The sequence below is a fragment of the Ruditapes philippinarum genome, unplaced genomic scaffold (genome assembly GCF_026571515.1).
Source record: "Ruditapes philippinarum isolate M1 unplaced genomic scaffold, ASM2657151v2 ctg8460_1_1_1_1, whole genome shotgun sequence".
In the NCBI taxonomy this organism is placed as follows: domain Eukaryota; kingdom Metazoa; phylum Mollusca; class Bivalvia; order Venerida; family Veneridae; genus Ruditapes; species Ruditapes philippinarum.
In genome coordinates, this window is record NW_026858383.1 from 25352 (window position 1) to 50878 (window position 25527).

The following is a 25527-nucleotide window of genomic DNA, read 5'->3' on the forward strand; positions in this document are numbered from 1 at the left end:
TGAAGCATAACAAGCCGGTCTGCTCATCTGTGTAGTCTTGGATCATTTTTGTATTCTGTTGACTGTTTTTTTAACATTTGGATATCAAAATCACTGTCTAACATCAAAAATTTATATTCAATATGGCACAACATGTTAATGAACAAATTAAATTAAAAAAAATAACAAAAAAACTTGTTTACTCTGTCTGCTGCGATAAATGTATAAATGAGAGTGCAGCATCATAAAAGGGCTAAAATATGATTTATTATCTGATTTTAGAAAAAAATGTAACAAGTATAAAAACAAAAAACAAAACAAAAAAAACCTTAGCACTCTATAGTATGACTTGCTTGCTTTTTGATAGGAACATTTTTATTATTGCTCTTGAATTATAGATTGTCACACTTATCAGCATATATAAGTGCACAATTTGCTTATCTTATATATCAAAAATTATATTATCCCAGACTTTCTTTACTTTTTTTTTGCTTTTGAGACCTTTATACTCAATGAAAGGGGATCATTTTATATTATGATGATAATATATACCTGTCATGGGTAATTTCTAGCAGTCAAAGGTATTATATTGCTATTTTGCCAAGCTTTTGAACATAATAAATTAAATTATATTTAGAAATTAGAAATTAAGATTGTCTTGTAAGGTTACAATTTTTTTTTTGAAAAAGGTTATTCATCCAGCCAATCAGTCAATTCATTTTAATAATTTTTAACAATTTTCAATTAATAACTGAGGTGCAATAGTATTTTTCCTTTAAAAAAATTTTCTACCTATCTGATAAGAGGGTAGCAAAAAGTGTTTTTTTAGTCGAAATAAGGACCCCGTCTTATAAGTGATCCGTCTTATAGGCGAGTAAATACGGTATGTTCTAGGAAATAGAAGACAATTATAGCGAGCTCGACGAGCTGGCCCAAAAGGCCAAAAAGGCCTGCTCGCAAAGCGAGCTTTACGGTAACGCGAGTACCGTACCTGCTAAGTGGTGGTTTTGAAAACTTTCGTCCGAAATACCGAATTGGACACATCGCAACTTTTCAAATTACAAGATAACGATAAAAGCCGATGTACTCTGATTGAAAACGGAAGCGTAGACTGGTGTCCTGTGCACTTATATTAGAAACCATAATAGAAAGGAGGAACCAGAATAAACGGAAGCAGTGTATAAAATACCAAATGACATTTTTAAAACGGAAAATGCTAAAATAAAAATGAACGATTATTTTAAACTATCTTACGGTAAAAGTATATCGAGCTCGCTTTGAGGCTTTGCCTTTTTCATATTATAATGCATGTCTGATCCTTAATTATGTATTAAAAAACTCAGTTCAAAACTCAGTTCATCAATTAATGATAGTTAAAATTATAAATATTAATTTTGAGTGCATTATGTTGTATGAATTGTTGCAGTCTGTTACGAGTTAAGTGATATAATCAAATACCGGTAGGCCTGATTAATTTTAAAACATCTAAATGAAAAACTGTGCAAATGAAACTTTCATCCCCTCGCTTGTCATGTTTAAGGGTCCAAGGTTATTAAGAAATTTTCTCAGCTCAATCTCCATATATCAGGTATAGATAAGTATCCTGATAGTTCTTGATTTTTACAATATTTACCTCCCTTGACAAGTGAAAAGCATCTGACAGATTGGTTAGAAACAGTCCCAGAATGTGCACTGATAAATGAAAATCTTGAGGTCGGAGACACCTCATAGACAAAGTTTTATAACCTTACTTTATATGCCTTACAATGTTGTCATACAAAGAAGCATGGTTGTGTTCCTTTGTAGGTTACAGACATCATTGACCAACAGGCCATCTGCATTAACCTATTAGCATTCACTGAAGAGCCTTATTTATAATATTTAATAGGAAAATAAAAAAAGGTTATCGTTTGTTAAAAAAATAGCCATTAAAATTTGATTAAAATTCAAGATGACTGTTTATTTAAAATGTCTATTTATAACATCAATATTTTATTATGTACATATATATATATTTGTACCTCATCAAGCAGATATGCAAAATGGCAGTTCTAGTAGAAGGGGTATGACAGATAATTATACTATACAAACATTTTATTATCCCTATCTCTCTACTATATTTCCTTCTTGAAACCTCAACAAAAGAACATTTAAAGAAAATGACAAATTTCTCTCTTAATTTACATATTTTCTTTTTGTTGTCGATTGTTTCTTCTGAATTTTCTTTTCTACTTGTGTTTTTTTTTCTACAAAATGTATTTGTAATTATTATTGTTTCTTTTCTTTTTATTTTATATCTTTTTTGTGCAATTATTATAGGTCAAGATTTTTTTTTTAAGAAGGGCAGGTTAGACAAGTTTCATTCTACTTTCAATAAAAACTCTAACATGCAATAAATAATTATAGAAAACCAAAATAAAAATACACTGTACAAATAAGTTATTATATTTATTTTTAAAAAAATTATAGTAAATAAATTTAGAAACTAGATTTCCCAGGAACACATATTTGTCACTTTCTGTAAAGCTTGATTTTACCTGCATTTTCATACCGCTTTCAAACCCCAGCAAACTTTACTTGTAAATGTTATCTTATATTTTCTCCCTTTCCTGTAAGTAACTTTTTTTAAATAGACCCTTTAAGTGTCTATTCATATACAACAGCATTGCCTTATGAATTTTGCCATCTCCGACAGAATTTGTATTATTTTTGTTAAACCTGTGTTGTACATTTGTGTTACATTTCTGTGTTAACCTATTTATTTGTTGCTGAAGGGTTAAATTATATAATTATCTTGAGTAGCCAATTGTAGGGGTAAATATTATTTAGATGTTTGGTGTATTTTTTCTCTGTATTTTACTAAGCAGATTTCTATTCTCTTTTCTCAAATAAATACTGTGTGTTAAAAAAAAACTATTTTTTTTCTTGCATAATGCACTGTTGCTGGCTATTTAAATTTGATAAAATTAAATTTACCCATTTGGATATTTAGCATCAATCAATATTTAACCAATGTTAGTTAGGAGGAATACATGGTTAGCTTATTGGTTGTTGGTATTTCTACCTGTCCTGCTCATACCTGTAATAAATACACAAATTGGGCACCTGAGATTTTTTCTTGACATTACTAAGGCTGCTATGACAATAACAATGTCAGTATGGCTTAAAAACTCAATAAAAAATAACTTTTTATTATAGTATATACAGAATGTGTACCGTGGCGTCAAGTTATGGACATTAGAACTGAACTTCCCTAGAGTATCCATAAAAATGAACAGTTCCAAATTCAAAGCAGGAGGAGCTCTAATTAACATCAAATAAAGGAGGGGAAGGGTTAAAAATCTGTTCAAATTTGCCATCTTAATAATTTATCTTATGTTTATCATTAGCACAGTTTAAATTGAATATTATTAATTAATTTTTAGTCAAATTTAAAGTCAGCAATGGTTCATAAAATATTTTGGTTTCTAATTAATTAACTTAATATTGTGCATCTTTTTGCAGTTATTCGTTTTAAATCAAAAGGTGACTGAAAGTAAAAAATATAAAGTGTATTTACACATTATTTATTTGTAAAATTAAGATATTCAATATAAGAACTTTATAATATGTTTAATAGAATGTAAAATGTTCAATTTATATTTATTGTATTAAAATATTTTTCAAATAAAAAACACGATTTGACAACTTTTACAATTTATTTAAAAACTGATCTTTATACAAAATTTATCTTTTTTTATCTAATTATTCCTGGATATGTGTGTTTTTCCATCAATGCCATAAACAAACTTCGATTTATGTTTATCAGCAATTATAATTTTTCTATAAGTATGCGATATAACCACATCTACCGAAGAGAGGCCTTAATTATGAATATACATGTATAGTATCTATATGAATGATATAAAGTCATGTAGCCTTTTTCCTGTCAATTACCAATAGCTCTTTCAATCAGTAAAAGATATTTCTTAATAATTACAATTTAACATTTTAATTTATTTATCTACATTAATTAAACAATAAATTTCTTATTGATGTAAATAAAAGACTATTCTTTCATAAGCATTTATTTTAGATAAATATTTTAAATATTATCATAATTATTTTCATATTTTTAATTGGGAATATTCAGTCAGTAATTAATATAGGATTTAAATATTAAGACTATTATTGTAATTGGAATATTAAAGTTAAAATGTAAAGAAACAAAGAGAAGAAAAAAAACTTTTATTAAAATTATGTACAGTATTTATATAATACACAGGTTAAGTTGGTGCTATGGAAACATATTTTAATATCACATTATTTTGTCACTTTCTAGCTTCCCTGGCTGCAGATGCTAAAGGTAAAGGCAATAAGGCAAAAGGTAAAGAAAAAGGTGGTAAACCTACACAAGAAACAGAGGTGAGTTGATGTCAACTAAAGTGACTATTTCGTCACCTTAGTGCAATAACTGGTTAACTTCTTTTAAATTCAGAAGGATGTTACTGAGGTGAAGATGTTATGTTTTCAAAGCAGATTTATCGTCACAATACTGCACTCACACAAAAGGTGTTGTGCATCCACTTTTAGCTTGACTATTTGAAGAATAGGGAGAGCTGATGCATGTAACGCCATGTTGTAAGGGTCTGTGGAGTCTTTGTCGTCACTCTTTGGTCAAGTTTTTGCGTGCAAATTGATATACCCAAAACTACTGAAGGGAATGGGTTAAAACTTCGCCCACTTGTTCTCTTCGTTCATCTTACATGATGATTATCTAACATGATGAGCACAGGTCACACAACTCTGAGTTACGTTTATACAAAGTTATGCCCCTTTACTTACTGTCAAGCACTGAGAAAAGTCTAGCCCACTGTCTAACAGACACCTATTGTTATTACATACATGTAATTAGGTACCCTATGATGCCTTGGTTGGGAATACAATATTTAACAACAAGCAGTAGATATTTGTATACTTGTATTAAACATTGCTTGTTCATGAACATCTTTTTTAATTTTCATACAAATTTTGGCAAACATCGAGTTGTGAAATGAAAGTTGAACATAATTTGTATTATAACAGAACAGTCTTATTATTATAACTTAATATTTCAGCCAGCTGACAGTCCTGACTTTATAAACCCATTGTTAGAAGGTGCTGATTATATAGATGGTCAACTGTGGGTAGCTGGTAACAGGGTTCTCATTAACCTCAATCTCTCACGTATGTATTCAAGTTTAATGTTAATTTTAATCATATAAATGCTCTGTTACTTAATATTTGTAGGTCTGAGTTGAATTACTGATTATGAATATCTTGGATTTTTAATAAATATCGTGATTGATTTATTGATTGATTGATATTCAATAAGTCAGCATGGCAACATCATTAAATAAATACATAAAATTTAAAACAAAGTGTATGAATTAGTAATTATTAGCCATATTGAAAGAAACATTATACATGTTTATTTGAAGAATTACACACACAAAATAGAAGAGTTAGAATAAGCTTATATCTCCATTGTGGTCTTAAATGAGCTATGTTATTTTGTGATTTAGAAAAACATGGAATACATTTAATCAAACAATGAAAAAACTTCATTTTTACTGTAAACTTTTCTACTTTTGATATGTTATAAATAGAATATTAAATTTGTGTATAACTTCATTACTAAATTTATTAAACCCGTTGAATGAAATATTATGCTCGCTTTGAGGCTGGCATTATATAATTTTATTCAACTTGTTCAATAAATTAAGTATTAAACCTACACTCTTTATATATTCGTGTAGCTTCATTACTAAATTTTTGAACTTGTTGAATATTCTATATATAAAATTAAAGGTTTAAAATATTACAGGGAATGAGATAGGTGAGACAGGCCTTGAGGCCCTACTGAAGGCCATGCAGTATCAGACAACATTGTGTATATATAATATTGAATATGTAAAATATTACAGGGAATGAGATAGGCGAGACAGGCCTTGAGGCTCTACTGAAGGCCATGCAATATCAAACAACATTGTGTATGGAAAACAAAAGTAGCGGAACTGGGCTTATGAGATTATTAGTCGGGGTAAGTTAACATTGGCTTGCATTGTTATTGATTCATTGTATTTTCTGAGGAGTCCGTGGCCAAGTGGTTAGGGTCGTTGACTTCAAATCTCTTGCCCCTCACCGCAGTAGGTTCGAATCCTGACAGGGACTTTGGATTTTTTATGTGAGGAAGCTATCCAGCTAGCTTACGAAACGTCAGCTGTTCTACTCAGGTGCCCGTTTGTACCTGAAATAATTCACGGTAGGGCACCTGAGGTCTTCCTCCACCAGTAAAGCTGGAATATCACCAAATGACCTATATTGTGTCAGTTAGACGTGAAACCCAATCTAACAAACAAACAAATTTTATTTGATTGCGGATTACAGTTTTAAGTTTTAGTAAACTAATTGTTAAATTATTTATTTTTTTTGTAGAAGAACAAGGTACGATCCAGCCATGAGTTACTTCAGAAGATAACAGATATCATGTTACCTAAAGATCCTTTCTATAAACCACCACCACAGACCCCGGATGTTACTGAGGCTTAAATACAAATACAGATCTACTTTAATATAGTTACAGCTTCTTAATTGAATGATTTGGAACAAATTCTTTGACTGGATTTCTAGGAAAAGCTCTTATTGGATTCCTTGGAAATATTTTTGAATTAGATTCCTTGGAAAAACTTTTACTGAATTACTTGGAAAAATTGGATTCCTTGGAAAAGAACTTTGATTGAATTCCTTGGAAATATTCTTTAATATTCTTTAATTGGGTTCCTTGGAAAAAATCTTTATTCAGATTCCTTGGAAAATACTATGTTTGATTCCTTGGAAAAATTCTTTTATTTGGATTCCTTGGAAAAATTCTTTATTTGGATTCCTTGGAAAAATTATTTTATTGGATTCCTTGAAATAATTCTTTTCCTGGATTGGGAAAATTATTTTATTGGATTTCATGGAAAAATTCTTTAATTGGATTACTTGGAAAAATATTTTGACTGGATTCCGTAGAAAAATTCTTTAATTTAATTCTATGGAAAAATCTTTGGAAAATTCTCTGTTGTCATAATTCTTGGAAAATTTTGAAAGCTTTTTATAATGATGATTAAAAAAAAAAGATAGTGAATGAACTGGGAAATGAAACAGCTATCTTCTGATATTGTTAAATGTGCCTATGAATGTGATAACAAAAACTGTGATTTTTAGGTATAATAACAGTGCAGAATTTTGTCATAATTTGTTCTATGCTGAATTTAAGGTCAACATTAAAACATATTACTTATATCAAATATAAATGTGTTAAACAAAGTTATAATAAAATGTGCTCAATATTAAATGCAAATGCCTATAGCTATAACTTAAGTGGCTTTTAAATTATTTTAAAAATTTAAACAACATTAACACATATAATATTATATAAAGCGGCTAGCCTAACATTGTTGAACTGTGTGAAATTTGAATGGAAAAGCGTAGATCTTATAAAGGTTACTTTCTACTAAATGTTAGATAATAATTCTAGGATAATAAGTCTGAAACTTATTGAAATAATGTTGTCCTTTATCTAATAATTTTTTCAAGCATCCACATTAACATTTAGATAAAAGTATTTTCTTTTCTTTTTTATTATTTCTAACGTCCATATTTACTGTGATAATGATTTTTTATTATGTTCAGAGTTATTTATATGTACATGTTTGTTATTTTATTTAATAAATGTTATTGAATGTTTTATTTCAATAACATATATATTACTTAACAGTTTGAAAGTTTAGATTCATAAATGCACATATATGTGTTACATAAGTATTATGTTATGTATGTAAAATATGCAACTTGCATTTGTGATCAATAAAGAAATCTCCTCTAAAACCTCTTGTTGTAAAATGTTCTTATACTTCTAAACCCAGCACTGTTTCAATTCATGATTGTTTTATTGGGTTCTTAAGAATAATTCTTCGACTGAATTCCTTAAAAGAAATCTTTGGATTCCGTGGAATAATTCTTCGACTGAATTCCTTAAAAGAAATCTTTGAATTCCATGGAATAATTCTTCGACTGAATTACTTAAAAGAAATCTTTGAATTCCATGGAATAATTCTTTGATTGAATCACATGGAAAAATTCTTTGAATCCCATAGAAAAATACTTTGAATTTCTTGGAAAATAAATCGTCTCTGTTGTGAAGGTGCTATTATCTTGTTCAAGTAAGCCTTGAATTTCCATAACAACCTAGTCGTAACCGATCTTTTAACTTACCTGTAGTGCCATATAGAGAAAATATTGAAAATTCTACATTATCTAGGCTCTTGCTTTACTATCAAGCTCTTGGAATAGTTGAGCGCTGTCGCACCAACACTTGTTAATTTTGATCCTGATCTTCAACTCTTGGACCAGGTAATGCACTGAAAACAATTGTACATATATATATATATGAATCAACAGCTGGGTCAGAGAAATGAAGTCTTGTCTTAAAATCTAATTGTTTTTATTACTACATTTTCATTTTACATGAACTAAATTGGGGTATAAATTAATGCATGATTTTAAAAAGAATATAGAAAGAAAAAACATCAAACGCAATTTTCGAGCTTATCTTTAATAGAAATACATATACGTGTACATTTGATATGTATAAAAAATAACATTCCCATGAAGCAACATGGCCTGAAAGGTTAAAGTTATTTTTTTGAGAAAGGAAAGAAACAATCATGTATATATTGAGACTCCAAAAATGTCAAAATACTGATATTGCAGTTTTAATTAAGTCTTATACACTTGTATTCTGAATAATTTTATATCAATCATTTAATATTAATACATATTTAGACATATTGTGCTAGCTAATCTAGATTTTTGTTGCGAGTTTTTTTTTTAAAGAGATAACAATTTTACAATGTTACATATTTTCAAATATAGAATGTAAATAGTTCTCTATAACTTCACTAGGCTAGTTCTGATTAAACGAGTTTTTATATTTTGTGTGAAATACAACGTTAACACACTATTGATGATAGTTTGTGTCAAATACAACTTTAACACACCACCGAGCTCAGGGTTCATATTTCCAAAAGGACCAAAATATATACAAGAAAACACCGAGGGATAAAATTGTCACTAAACCAATATTTAGGCCTATTTTGGCGTATTTGTTTTGTTCAAGGCACGCAACTTTCTCCATGTGTAACCGCAGTTGTCTTTCCTTTTCTTCGTCGACCTCGTTCGTGATTCCGCAAACGTAATTCAACGCCTTTTCCGCGCAATGCATCTCTGCAAAGCAAGAACAAACATGTTAATAATGCTATTAAAAGGATAAGAAATTTGATAGAAAATCGTTATATACATGTATATTGAAAGAGAGGAAAAAAATTGTGTGTTTCTGTTTAAATAAAAATCTTGCGTCACAAATAAAATAAAAAAGAGATTTTCAGAAGTGAGAAACTCGAAAAGTGCTTGTTAATTATTGATACCGATAGGCGGGATTTAGATTATACTAAAATTCATGTTTCAATTTCTATGCCTTTAGAAATTTAGATATGATATAGGTGTCAAACCTTTATCTTCTTCTGGTTCATCAAGTTTCGGGTCCCTGTAGTGATGTTTTTCCTCCACGGAGAACACGTGCATGTTATTATCACCTGTTGCTGCAAGATTTGTGAAACCATTCTCCTTATCTTTACCTAGTTTGTCAGGTTCTGTCTCTTCTATGTACGGAGCTGATTTCCTCGTCCAAAATGTCGTACGTGTCAACTTAACAAGAAAAAAATGTTGTTTTTTTTTAAAGTTGTGTATCTTTAAATTAATGATACAACATTTATACATACTTTACGTAAATGGCCAAAGACATTTTACATGTCGATAGCAAATAAATTTTGAAACCTTTGTTAGTATTTAACAAACAACAATATTTTTATCAAATTAATGCATATTTATAATACTTGATTGAAAAAATCAAAACGTAAAAATAGAACAAAATTATATGAAAACGTAGAATAATTACTTTTGAATCGTTTTAACCTGGTATATGAACTTAGGTGAAAATAAGAATATGTGTAGATATGATTATTTATAAAAAAAAATAGTTTCCTATACTTTTCTGTGATTTATACAATTCTTATGGAGAACATTTGTTTCATGTGTACTTTCGTCAATTATATAACGTGCATATAAGCTGTTACATATATCCCTATTAAATGTATGGAATCTCTAATTAAGACGATCTCTAATTAAGACGATTTACATATTATCAAACAAATTCATTTGCATTTTTAGACAAGAAACTGTTTATGAATTTTTCATGAACTTATTTGCATATATAAAGATGAAAATGAACAAAAACGTACCGTTTTACTCAAGATATATTAAACAGGTAAATTGTAATTATTAAGAATTTAGTCTCAGGTGTAAAAAGATACTGATATATTGATATTATGACAAAGCATTAAGATTGACAATTCGAGCAAAACAACAGACACGACAAAGCAATTAACCCACATTATTTATCAATGTTACGGAATTTAGACTTTTGTAATGTGTTTTATAGTATAACGTTTTTATGAGGTTTGCCACATCCTTAACACAGTTAATTCTGCTAATGAAGCAAATTTGCGCTTGTTTGTTTGTCATATAAATTAAATCAGTAAGGTTTTGCCGATAAAGTTAACTATTTTTCTGTGTCGTTTGCAAGTGTCTTTTGCGATTTTCAAAACAAATATCAGAAGAATGGTAACGCTAACCGGAGATATTACTGTCAAAGTATAAGGATGTTTTGCTGTTACGTAATTTATTTAGGGATTGTCACTATGGTTTCCTGGTCTGAACATATTAACATCAAGTATGCATTATAAATACAGTAGGATTTTCTAGACGTTTACCAGATGAAAAATCTTGTATATATTTCTAATAAGTATCGCAGTAAAATGATATTGACAGTCTTCATTTAAGTTGAAAACGACCTGGCGCTGAACCTACTTAAATTTGTAACAGTAAAATGATGTCAAGCTTAATCAAGTTGAAAACGATCCAGTGTTGAACCTACTTACGTATTTTTCATGAGGTCTGCCGGTAAAATAACTGATGACAATAGCCGTCACACCAGTCAACAGTGTGATGAATAACGAGAAATACATGTAATGAAAGTTCTTCAAGATGGCGGGACGATTGTCATCTTTACCACAGCCTCCACTACTGTAGTATACAAATGCCAAGATCATCCGTATAACACCAGTTAGAAAAGCCAACATCAACGCCCAGAATGCTCCCTGTAAAATTAGCACATACTATACTTTACAGTCTTTTTCATAGATTGATCCCCATAAACTCATGGTCAATTAATAAAAAGCCAAATAATGGATCTAAAATGACATTTAGACACATAGTTCCAGTTGTCCTGGACATAAACACAAGAAGTGAATGTTTGAAAATTTCACAAGCTATAACGGTCAATTGTGCCTCAGCAATGCTATCATTTCAATTTTACAAAATTTTCCTTTTTGTTATTTGATACAGTTTTCAAACAAATACTCATTTGGCACATAGATGAGCTAAGTTTTACTTCTTTTGCTGTGTTGACATTGGGGTATAATCATAGTGAATAAGCATTTTGGATGGAAGTCAAAATACTACTTGGTTTACATTTTGCTACGCTTCACGACACATTACTGCACATTCAGCGCAACTTTCTTCTTTTGTTAAATCCATTATATAAACGTATGTTTGACATTCTAAAATAGATAACTGAGGTATAATGTGCAGATTTACATTTTCATAAGGGTCAAATCATGAGTGAATTATAGTTATTTCTATTGCCTTGTTTATAATTAATACAATCAATTAAATGAACATATAACCTGTTCATTGACCATCGGAACTAGTACTGCCAGCAGAAATATAGCTGCAAAAGGTGGGGCCAAATAATTTGTTATTTCTTGTATATAAATGAAAACTTGACCCCCTTGTGTCTCCTTTAGCACTGGTACCCACGCTATTGACACGCCCACCATGATGAGTATGAATAGTCTGAAATAAAAATGATGTCTGTAAAACCTGATCAGTATCTCAAAAAACAACCAAAAATCCATATGCCCTCATTGGCAAGGGAGTTTTTCAGTTAACAAATATCAATTCCAATGAGCATAGGGTACAAACACCGGGCACGAATATAAAATCACACGTGACGTTAGAGACGCCACACAGTACTACACATACGTGCTTCAAAATAGAGAAAATGGGAATTCCTAAAGAAAGTCCAAAACGGAAAAATTGAAAATGTTGCTGGTTTCGGTTTGCTTGATCCTGTTCATGGACGGTACTGTCAAGTGCAAATTTCCGTCCACGCCCCCTTGCCCCGGCTTAAGCAGAATTAAACATTAAAACATGAAAATGGTGAACTTTTGAATTTAGAAAAATTCGCAGATTTGTTCAGCACATTTCTTTCCTCAAAATACTCTCCCGACAAAGGTAGCTCCATATAATGATAGAGTAATTAGAATATTTAAATCTTACCTGCCTACAAGCATTTGTTCTCTTTGGGAACAGTTCTTTCTTATTTTAGTATAAATATCAACAGTGAACAGGGTACTGGCGCTGTTAAAGATGGAGTCAAGGTCGCTCATAAGAGCCGCTATCATCACCGCCATCATAAGACCTCGTAAACCTGAAAATAACGATCACGTAACTCTAAATATAAGACCACGTAAACCTGAACATAACACCAAGTAAACCTGAATATATGATCACGTAAATCTAAATATATGATCACGTAAAATCTGAACATAAGACCACGTAAAATCTGAACATAAGACAACCTAAATATGAACATAACATCATGTAAACCTGACATAAGACCAAGTAAACCTGAATATAAGATTACATAAATTATTAAACATTCAAATACAAAGTATGATCACGTAAATCTGAACATAAGACCACCTAAACTTAAATATACATGTTCGTTTACAACAAAACTTGTTTATCATTAATTTTTACATTCAGCACATATCGGAAATAAAATTGAGATATATGTGGCAAGGGTCTTAAGGAAAGTTAATTTGCTATCTTTATGTATGAAGCTAAAACATGTGTCAAAGATTAAAAATATATACAATTTTTAAGTTTATTTTAAAGGGAAAATATAATTATTGCATTGTCAGAACGACCGACAATGTATTTTGCAAATTAAACGGACATGTATTTTATAGTATAAATATATTGAAACGATTCGGTATCTTACAAATAATCTATGATTTTTGTCATTTAAAATTGCAAATAAGTTTTCAGTAGTTTCAATCGTTCAGTAGTATTTTTGCTTTGTTTTCAAAAACTGCCATTTGTACACACCGAAACATATAATTTTGACGAAAAGAATTTTGGCAAAATATATTGCCATTTAAGATAACGCAGGAAAGAACCGATATATGTACAAAAAGCAAATTCTAAAAGTCTGAACGACATCTTGTTTTTGTAACCCACCTTCTGGCATGATACCGAGGACAAGCCTCGGATAAGCTATACTGCTACAGCCAGCCTCGCTTTGACAAACATAGTTACATATTTGTGGGTCAACACATGCAACTTCGTCTGTAATAACAAAAAAAAAAAGAACTATGAACTAACAACAACTTGCAGCTAAGTCAGGTTTTTCTTCATATATTGCTTAGGTCCTTTCAAAATTTTCGAAAGGATAAGCAGTGATCCATTTCACACAACAACGATTGAACTAAAACCTTTAAATTTTACTTCTGAGTTTCTCTTGAAATTTATTCATATTTCAGAGAGAGAAAGTTACAACAAACTTAAAAGCAATATATATGATTTGCATGTGTTGTATGATTTAATATTGTTCAAGCTCTAACTTGCATCCCAATCCCAATCTGCATGGCCCCGATGGTACTAGCTTATACATTTAATATTTTATTACCAGCGTAGAGAACTCTGCTGATCATCCCCGGCATCACCATCATAAATAATGGTAAAACTTTTATAAAGCCGGCCATCAGTGTGGCTCCTTGAGCATGTGACAAACTCTTGGCCGCTAGGAGGCGCTGTACAATCACCTGACAAGAAAAAACATAAATATTAATGAAATAAAAGAAGAGATCAGCCCCTTTATAGAAACGCATTGACAGTTTTAACAAAGTTGTATATATCCGTCACCTTCCACACAGAAGAAGGTCCTTGCAAGAAAATGGAAATGAATTAGACCATTGTTATATGCTTGTTTCACCGATTCATCTGTACCTCTCCACAGAGAATGCAAAAACATTTCTTTTTGCTCAAAGTCTGGATGTTTGAATCATACATTACAAATGGCCTCGGACGATGCTTTATCAAAAAGGAAGATGCTAATTTGTCAAACGATTAAGAAATCTGCACAATTTCTTTTATCTCTTAGATTGTATGTTATGAATGTCGGTTGTGTTGAAGAAACTTAAGTGAATGGTACAGTGCAATTACATACAAATACAAGACAATATATTACATGGTCCAAATATTATATGGTCCAAGAAATTAAGCTTACGTTAGAATACCTGATCGGCACACCAGTACCAAATAGACCCCGGCGTCTGTCCTAGCAGAAACCCTAACCACGGCATATAGTCATCGTCTGCTTCACGTAACATCCGGAACGAGTTCGGGTCTGTCTCGTGACACGTGGTGTTTGGCATTCTATACGTCATCTTGGTAGTTGCATTCGGGTATTTTCGGGCAAGCCCGTCATAACCACCGATCTTTGAGAAACCTGAAATTCAAGATATTGATGAATGATTATGTTTAAAGAGTTGTTATTTTGTAACAATTTCTTTAAAACTGTATTTTTCTTGCATTTATTTAATTTAAGTAATATTACACATTGATTTGATGGATAATCATTTTAGTGTTTTTGTCATTGCGCATCTTTGTGCACGAACTTGTGTACAAAATGTACATAAAAAGAAATTTAGATATTTTTTTAATTGATTGACATTGATCAGTACATGTATAATATAATTGTTTATACGAATTAACGATTGCCAGCATGGGTAATTAAAATTGACAAAACATCAAAAACAAAGTTTGCTGTAACTATATAACATCTATATAATGTACAAATATTCCCAGTCACCCCGCTCCCAAAACAACTGCAACAAAAACAACAACAACTAAAACCAAACAAAACAAGAAACAATTAAAAAAAATAAAACACCCAAAAACATATACATGTAGAAACAAAATACATGATATAAATAATGATATACAATAGATACGTACTCATTGCCATCAAAGTAAGACCGCCACCAACCATCAATATGGCCTGCATGGTGTCTGTATAAATAACGGCAGTCAAACCACCTGTAACACGTTAATTACGAAAAATATAGATGTGATAAATTATACAATTTGTTTTAGTAAAATTGATACAGAATCATTCTTTTTATAAATAAATTTATCTATTCTTCAAATATCAGAGTACTACAAGATGAAAAAGTTAACATGCGCATGTCAAATTAATCAATATCATAATGGTATGTTTTGAACAATAAGATGGTGTAAGATAAATACTTTAATTTAGAGAACAGGGACGATGGTTCGGTTTGGTTTAAATGCTAAATCAGTCTAATAAAAATTCATATTATAAGTAGGCAGATCACTTTTCCAATTATTCTGAATTATATATGGCAGATTTTATAATCGTTAGTCATTAGGGAAGTAATCGTTCATCATATGGTTAGCCTGTATATTACTTGGTAGATTTAATGTATATGTGGCCTCATAATGAATATCTATAGCAAAGCTAAAACGATATCGTAACACACGGACTGCCAGTGCGGAAAATAACGGAAAAGGGATAGCGAAAAGCCCATACATTTACCGGAAGTCTTGGCGAATACAAACAGCACATGGTCGAAAAATACAAAATAAATAAACATGTTAGGAACGTACCTGTCATGGTCATAATTCCTGTAACAGTGACTAGGATAAATATACATAAATATAAATCCCATTTTAGTGATTGCTGTATGAACAATGCCCCAGTGAAAAGATCGCCCTGAAATATGAAAAATGCCAGGTATAATTATATTACTATAATTCTTTTACTGTGTAGGTATGAATGAATTTAAATTACACTGAACAGCAGTGACAATCATACAAAAGTGACAATTCCAGCCAAAGAAGTCTAAATTAAATAGGTAAAGAGTTTATAGTGCAATTAATAATCGCTACATCAACTTCCACCCATGTTACGTACCCCTTTGCCGTGCTGCCCCCACTCCCCTTTACCAGTTTCCCTGCCCACGGGAATATTACTTGATATATTACCATATAAAGTAAAAGTATGGCGAGATATAGCTGGTTTTATTTGCTTAAAACGTCTGATTTAACAAAAACTGCAAGTTAATCTGAGTGATGACAATCTAAACACTATCTCACCGACTTCATTTAGCTCAATCAATTTTTAATAATTTCCTTCTCAAATTTTATGAATAAACGTTTGTAAAAAAAAACAAATTCAATCGTTTGACGTTTATTAAAGTAATTCACCATGTTTACCAATGACGGAGAACAACTAGTCCCTGTTTGACACAAAATCAACAAGACATATTTAATGTCTTACGCCTCGTGTTATAAAGGTACACATCTGTGTACTATTCTTACAGAATTTCGGAAATGCACTCAACAATGTGCAATAATTTCAAATTATAAATATATGACTTTACAGTGTAAAATGGCTAATTGCATTCAAATACTTACAGAACATTTTGTGAATATGTATAGAATTAAAGACAGTAATGCAAAGTAAACCGCATCCTTTCCCCCCCAAAAAGCTTTGGGGATATTTAGGGATCGGGGTACGTCCGAAATTTAGTTATAAAACTTTTTTTTCTAAAACAATTTGGGCAATAAAATTATAATCGCGCACAAAAAACCCAAAAATAGGGGGCTTCCCACCAAAAATGGGTCCAGAAAAACCCCGGGCCCAAACCCAAACCCATTTTAATAAGAAACCATAGCAAAAAAGCGGATCCTGAAACAACGGGGCGATGCACACTGGGCGGAAACCTCTGGGCAAACCCCTTTTGGTTTGGTTTTTTTCGGGACGGGGCTCAATTTTAACTCATAAATACTCAAAAAAGAAACCCCCAATTTGGGCCCCAAAAAAAAAATATTTTTAAATGAGAACTATTTAAATTTTAAAACTGCAAATTTCGACAAGGGAGGGAGATTTGGGGGTGCTAAAGTTTTCATTTAAATTTTTTTTAAATTTAAAACTAGCTTGCCATGAATATTAAATGAGAGACAGGTATGCAAACTAAAATAGTCAAGATAAAATTCAGATTTTCATTATCATGATTAAATCTTGGTTTAATGATGATGGAACGTTGATGTCAAAGGCGATGGCATACTTGAGTGGAGAAAGTTAAAACCATTAAATATTCAAGCATTGAATAATAACCTATGTAAATATATACAAACATAATGTTCTACTTGTTCTCTAATATTATTCAAAGGTAAAATAAGTTGAAAAAAGGTCAAGAATATAATATCAACATATTTTGTTCTTCAGATTGATAACTTCCCCACAAAACTTATCATCGAATTAAAGTTTTAGTTTTCGTCGCACCAAAAACAAAACAACGAATTTAAAAGAAACTTACCCCACATGCAATGTACACGGGGATAAATATCCAGCCGAGTAACTGTAAAAGTAGGATTGCCTGAAAAAAACAACAACAAAAAACACGTTTCCATTTATATTATATGTCAAGACATTACATTTATCATCATATTTGATAATCAATTGAATTACGGCACCAACATAACATAAAGACAAGCCAGAAATTAGACGCATTACCTTCTTTCCATAAAATATACTGTTAACAAAATTCTGTTTAAGCTAAATACAGGTCGAACCCGAGATACCTTCGATTGAAAGGTAAAATAAACTATTGTATTGGAATAATAAACTAAAATAAATAGGAACTTTTCATTTAATATGTTCAATCGTGCATTAAAATAAGTGTTCTATGCTTATGTCCTTATATTTTGTACGTGCCCTCCTTGTTCAATAATATTCTTCAGAATTAGGTGTAATTATCACAAAGATGTTAATTTGCAAGACTTCATGGTTGTTTATTGATCAGTTATGTCATCAGCAAACATATACACTTTACTGCTGGTCGCTCCCTATGCTGGTGGTTTGGTATTTCAGGGCTTCAAATTTTGGTAATATATTCTATACATAAATATAAATTCTGTATTTCCTCTCAAACATTGTACTAATTACTTACATTAAATTCCCATGCCCCAACACCAATACCCTGGGCAGCACCCGAACCGGAAAGACCTATAAAATGTTCTGTCCCAATGTTACTGACAAACAGTGAAGCACCAATCTGAAATGAGCCAAAACTAATATAATAAATGCACCAATGTTCATTATCCTGTAAATATGGATACCTTGTGATATCTATCATAATATGAGTTCTAATCATGATTTACTTGTGATATATAGCATAATATGAGTAATATGCATGGTTTACTTGTGATATGTATCTTAATATATGCCTATGCATGGTTTACTTGTGATATGTATCATAATATGAGTTCTAATCATGATTTACTTGTGATATATAGCATAATATGAGTAATATGCAAGGTTTACTTGTGATATGTATCATAATATATGCCTATGCATGGTTTACTTGTGAAATATATCATATATGTGTCCAAAGCATGACTATATATCATAATATGTGTCCTGGGTATAGTTTACTTGTGATATATATCATGATATGTGGCCAACAAAAGACGTCTACAACATTAGATATTAAACATTTAACATATAAAGATACAAGTAGTAATGTAAGAAACACCATCATTGCAATAAATACTCGTAAATGTTTCAGGTTTTACGTATTCACGTTATAATGCCTGCAAGAACTCAACTACAGATGTAAACTCTAATGAATATCAAACTTATATAGCACTTCATATTAATTTTTGTTTCAGCCATACACATTCATATTTTAACTATTAAACAACATTTTTATTTAATAAATTTAGAAAAAAATCTTTAAAATATACGATCAAGAATTGTTTCATTGTACAATGTACTGTTGTCTGAATGGCCAATGGTCAGTTATTTCCAGCACACCATTTGACATACATTAACATCGTGAAAATACCTACAGGTAAAAAGAACATAGATCTTCCAGCGAGAAAGAACCCACCAACTGTGCTTCTGTTAGACCTGCACATTGCCTGAAATAAAAGGATGTTATAGTAATATGATACTTTATATATCCTTTAATGTCATTTTCCCTTGACTCTTTGTTATGTTTGTTTAATTTCTTTTGTTGACTGACTGTCGTAGAAACTATACCGAGGTTATTCTGTAGTAAATAAAAGGGGAGGTAATAACTTATAATGAGAAGGTTCATTTGTTATAAAAAGAATGAATAAAAAGGTTTCTTCGTGGAGAGGCTTTCTATGTTTTTCACTTTACCCAAATTGTCTACTGGAACTAAAAGAATAATAATGTAACATGCGGAAAACTGTTGAAAGACGCATGTCGTCTGCAATATCAGTCAATATTATAATTACAATATTAAACCTAAACATGGGAAACACACAATTATCAAAATATTCAACCTTGGAATAAAAGCCAACGAAAACGCGCCCAAACCCGTATCCTCTACTTTCTAATTATCTCAACGTTCATTATGGTCGCTTTATTTACTTCTCCTGAAGCTCAACTTTATCTCCTTTCACTTATGTGTAAATTAAAATATCATTTCTTTATTCAAATCACGTTCAACATAAACCTTGTAATATTTATATTTATGTAAGTATGACAAACTACTGTCTCCATGCAGTTTTTGCACTTTATATGCAGACATGTTTTTTTTCTCTTTCCCCTTGTTATGCACTTTAATTTGTTTCAATTAATGTCATTTAATAAGGAAATACTACAAACAAAATTAAACAGATGGCAATTCTAAATCGGGAAGGCAAACATTTGATCGGAAAACCCCTAAAACTAGATTACTTATTAAAAATGGCACTATATAAAAGTATTTTTTTTGTGTTACACAAAAAGAACCACGACTTTGCATTAACCACACTAAACCACGCAATATTTTTCTTTTAACATTCAAACTGTTTCTTTCTTTTATAAGAAAGCTTTACCATGAAACATCTAAAATTGTTACAATTTGTATTTTTTTACAACTTACCACAACTCCTATGGCAATGATGATAACAAAGTATCCGGCCACCACGCCCAGATCTGCCCCGGTCAGGGAAACATTATCTGTGTGAGGGTACTCCGCCTTAAACAAGGCAAGCCTTTCTTCTGATGTAGCCATTGACTCTGTGCAAAATATTCCAGATTTCAGTCACCTTAAAAAAACAAAAAAACAAATGAAACTAGCTTACTCAATTTGTCTTGAATTATATTGAAATAAATTATATTCATATAACATGAACGCCTATTATTCTACTTATTCTAAGCTCCGTTTTGAATAACTAACTCATTTTGACACAGGTTTTAAACAACATCAGCTTAGTGCTGGTATACAAATAATGCCGCTTTTTATGTTTTCTGAAGATGCTGCAATAATGTATTACATCAAACGAACGGTGGGTAAAATACACGCACTCTACATTTCGATGAGGTTAATAACACCACTTTATTATATACTTATACATGAAATATTGATGAAATAAAAAGTTATTTTCGATATTCCGTATTTTCACAGTAAAAAAATATTTTCACTGTTGTGAAACATATTTTTCCGTGTTTTCACTGGTGTCTTGCCGGACTTCTTTCTTCCAAATTCAGCCAATATGTAAAATTCAAGTTATGAAATGTCAAAAAGAGAAAAATTTATATATAAAAACAGACAATTCAAGTGTTTTCTCTAAATGCAGATTTTTTTGTCATCTTGTGGTATGAAATATTTATTTTCATATCACTCAATGAAAATAAATCCTGTATTTATTGAAAAACTTGAATATCCTCTATAAACCATACAGAGAAGTGGTAAAAATTGAGCTTTCGATGGCTAAATTATTAAAACATATTTTACATAAGAATATAATATATTAAAAGAATATGAACTCATTTATTTATTTATTAAGTATTAATTAATTTATTTATTTGAATACATTAGAATAGAATATGATTAAATGAATATGAAATAATTTATTTATTTATTAAGTTATTAAATAATGAATTTATTTATTTATCTTTGAGATTTGTCGAACAAGAATTTGAAAAACAGAATAACTAGATTTATTATAATCAAATACAAAATCAAACTAACCTTGAAAAAAATAGAAGTACTCTTATCGGTGCATAAATTATATAATTCATCTATAAACGTAAAAAAAATATCTAGATACACGTATTCATTTCATTAAGGAAGACGCGTTTAAGTCATTCATATTTATTGAAGCATGAACTGTCGAGTTTACTAAGTTAAAATATCCACCTATAGCGTGTGTATCAAATCATGTTATAATTAAATTAGTAAACGTTTTGTAGACTCGTGATTGAAATAAATAAAAGCGGCTTTCATAACAAATGAACCCTGACCCGGCTGAAACCGGAAGTGATAAACTTTTGCAACCAGTATAGGAGCCAGTCTGACAGGGACATCGGTCCAGTTTAACCGGGCTCGATACTGTTGGTAGGTTATGATATACACGTATATTTTGGTATTGAGATCCCTTAAACTGAACTGTTAAAAATTCAAACTGGGTAACTTTAAAACGTTAAGAGTTAATCAAGTTCGAAACTTTGACACACATCTTCTCATAAAAAGTTTTGGATAGAGCCCGATCCCAAAGACAGACGCTCTTTGTCGTATAAGGAAACTTTCCAAATCGCAGACGGGAGACAGGCAGCCCTTCACCGTTTAAATAATACATGCAGGTTCATCATGTACGCCTAACTCAAAAATCAAACCAGTGTGACAGTATCATTCTGATTGTAAACAAACAAAACAAATCATTTGTTTGAAATGCGTAATATGAATGCTTATGTCAGTAAGTACGTTAAAAAGAAATAATACAATATATGCATCTTATGATGTTTGTTAACCGTAACTTGACTTTAATCATAAACTAAACAAATTGCATTTAAACATACATACGTTTATTCTCCGAAATCCTCAATATTTATTAATGTTGACAGCCAAATATCTGTCACTAAAAATTTACATCCCGCTCAGAAAAAGGTACAAACACCAAACACTGCAATTTTATTATACAGGTAATTCTTCATAGCAATCAAAGTACAGCTAGCTGTAGTGTTTAATATAGTTCACGGTTTACATACATTTGCATATCATTAATCTGTTAAGTTGGTTTACCATGTGAAAAAAATAATGATTTGTAAATATTGTCTAGTCCTCTATGTTTAATTTTTCACAACTGTCAATATATTAAATGTTTTTTAATACCATTTTAAGTTTATAGTTAAACATTAAATTTCGCGAGTGTATATTTTGTAAACAAAGCATGCTCTATTTGACAAGAAGATTTGTTTACAAATTCATAAAAAAGTAGGTCAATGTATTTTTGACAAAGACCGGTTATGAAAAGCCATGGCGGTATGTAAAAATGTTGTTGAATCTTCACCCAACTAATTTGTGAAATGGACTTGAAGTACTATATATGTGGAATGTCCAATGAACACATTTGTGGATGTTTCTAAATTCATCTTTGTATCATCCCACGTTAAATGTACTTTTTTGTACTGTCCACGAACATGTTAAATTTCAAACTAATCTTCAATATTTTCATTTTTTTCCCGTTTTATTTTTAACCGTTTTAGGGATAAATTCCTTTTTTTCTCTATCATATAATATTAGGGATATATCGACAAATGTGCTGGAGCAGCGCACAATGCTTATGTCTGACCTTACATTGGCCTGTCACTGTACTAGTTACCAGGGAAGCCATTAGAACTATAAGCATTCAAAAATATTTCAGACTTATTTGTGGAACGAGATTTATACACTAGAACCATCGGTCAGTAAACTTTATGACCGCTTGTTTAACAAGTTCGAGTTTAATGATTACGATTTGAACCACAAATGTCCGACACTGTAACTTGAGAATATCCATACGATTCGTCTTACCATTACACTGTATTAATTATTGAAATTTTATTGTAAATGAGAAGCAAATTAACTGTGTTAGTAAAAAGCTTGTTAAATTATAAATATTTGATGCTATGTTTAGTAAATGTTATTAATCTGGAACAAAGCAGAAGATTTCGTCTTTTTGAACATTTATAGTTCATAGTTACATACAAAAACATTTCCTTATACATGGGCTAATGGGACTCTCATACGTTAAATCAAGGTCTTTCTATTTGAAAGACCTTGGCAAAATAGATTCAAATAATAATACATTCCTTTAAATTAAAAAAAATATATCCGCATTATAAACATTTACAAATGTATGAATTTAAGTGCATTTTAAATGGTTTTGTGCGTTCTTTCGGCAATTGCATGCGCTTTTATAATACATGTAATTTGTAACGGTTTTCGAATGTATGACTTGTATATTTAAGCAATTGAGTAAATTTGTTTTTACGTGTCTGTGTATAAGTAATAGAAAGAGCATATCTGATTTTGTATGAGGGGCGTGTTTTGGTGTTTTTTCTCCTTTGTATCATAGGCAAAAATGAAAACACTTTCCTTGTAGTCACAATATGAAACCCAAGAAAAAAAGTAATCAGTCTACGAACATCTGTATATGACTTTTCTATCGTTATCTCTTTCCCTTTTGTCACAATTAAGTAAACCGTAGAAAAAATGTTGCCAATCAACGAGCATGCTTTATTTGTATGATAGTTTGGGGACCTTTCTGTTGTGGAGTGCAGGTATTAGTTACCCGCACTCCAGTTTCCACACTGTCTGTCGCGATATTTAATAGAAATCTGATTTGTACACGGGGACATAGCTCTCGAGTATTATTCAGATTGACGAGAGTGTTTTGATATTCTTTTTTTTTGTATCATAGGCAAAATAAAAACACGTTGTCACAAAATGAACCCCCTGAAACCTACGAGTTTAATGTCCGCGCATGCGTCAATTGTTTTTTTCTTTGTTTTATTGTTTGTTTTTATTTGTTTGGGTGGCCAAGAGATACTATGTCGTGGCCACGAGTTACTAAGTCGTGGCCACGAGTTACTAAGTCGTGGCCACGAGATACTATGTCGTGGCCACGAGTTACTAAGTCGTGCATGGGAACGAGATAGCTAAGTCGTGGCCACGAGATAATTAACCAATCAGAATACACTATATATATTATGATTTTTTAAAAACTTAACAGCTTACTTTTACATGCAACATTAATCTTTGAAAGTACTGAAGATATTCACATTGAACTTGTCTTTAGGATCATTTTAGAAAGTCACCTTCCAAGGCCCATCAGACTTTAATTTTGACTATAGCTCTTTGTTTGGACAATTTTGTGATCGAATTGGTCAGTCTGTACGTACTACGGCCTGTAAACCTTGTTTATATGATAACATGAGAAGGAATAAGTCCTTGTTTATTTTATTTGTAAGGGACATTGCCCATGGACAGAAGATAGCCTATAAGGTAAAATCCTTGTCTGATGAATAATTTAGAAGGGATAAGCCATGGTTTATATAACCCAGAAAGATCATTGCACCTGATCAGTAGATGACATCTAATAATTTCGAGGTAACTGGGTCAAAGATCAGGGTCACAGCGACGCTAAATGTAAAATTATTGACAAGTCAATAAGTTGTATAAATGGCACTTTTACTGACTGGTGAAGTAGGGGTATCCTTGTACTACAGCACATGTCTAGTTAATTAGGGAAATTCACATAAATGGTGTAATCTGATTGGTTACTTATCTCGTGGCCACGAGTTAGCTATCTCGTGGCCACGACATAGTATCTCGTGGCCACGAGTTAGCTATCTCGTGGCCACGACTTAGAAACTCGTTGCCACGACCTAGCTATCTCGTGGCCACGAGTTAGCTATCTCGTGGCCACGACTTACTAACTCGTTGCCACGACATAGTATCTCGTGGCCACGACTTAGCTATCTCGTGGCCACGACTAAGTAACTCGTGGCCACGACATAGTATCTCGCGGCCACGACTTAGTAACTCGTGGCCACGACATAGTATCTCGTGGCCACGACTTAGCTATCTCGTGGCCACGACTTAGTAACTCGTGGCCACGACATAGTATCTCGTGGCCACGAGATAAATAAAAACACACACATGTCACCTTTGTGCCACCGTACATATTCATTTACAGAACACTTTCCTTTTTTTGTCCTATGAAACCTGAATAGTAAATAATCCTCACCATATATCTGTATAAGTAAATTACATATTTCGAAAATCAATTGACATAATTATCCTAAAGTCATTCCTGCTCACAAACATATACATATTCTTTTGTTCTAATCTATAAGCACGTGTCACGCTTCACTTTTTGTTTATATACGTACTGACTATACGTTGAATAAATAAATGTATATGAATG

At 31.2% G+C, this 25527-nt stretch overlaps 2 protein-coding genes across 2 annotated transcripts; one reads left to right on the plus strand and one right to left on the minus strand.

Moving 5' to 3' along the window:
• The first annotated feature begins 2014 nt into the window (after positions 1-2014).
• LOC132753036 (leucine-rich repeat-containing protein 71-like) lies at positions 2015-7563 on the plus strand. Its single transcript, XM_060743447.1, has 5 exons — positions 2015-2042; positions 4301-4383; positions 5076-5184; positions 5925-6040; positions 6436-7563. The coding sequence occupies exons 1-5, from the start codon at positions 2015-2017 to the stop codon at positions 6547-6549; spliced, it is 450 nt and encodes a 149-aa protein (XP_060599430.1). The 3' UTR covers positions 6550-7563.
• A 999-nt stretch (positions 7564-8562) lies between these two features.
• Positions 8563-22330, minus strand: LOC132753037 (sodium/myo-inositol cotransporter-like). The gene is given in 16 exon segments (XM_060743448.1): positions 8563-9270; positions 9555-9750; positions 11043-11261; positions 11850-12018; positions 12505-12655; positions 13471-13578; positions 13919-14054; positions 14529-14740; positions 15250-15330; positions 15922-16027; positions 16732-16854; positions 17637-17696; positions 18270-18374; positions 19171-19242; positions 20217-20382; positions 22140-22330. Coding segments are annotated over 15 exon segments (2088 nt in total). The 5' UTR covers positions 20349-20382; positions 22140-22330; the 3' UTR covers positions 8563-9052.
• Between the last annotated feature and the right edge of the window lie 3197 nt (positions 22331-25527).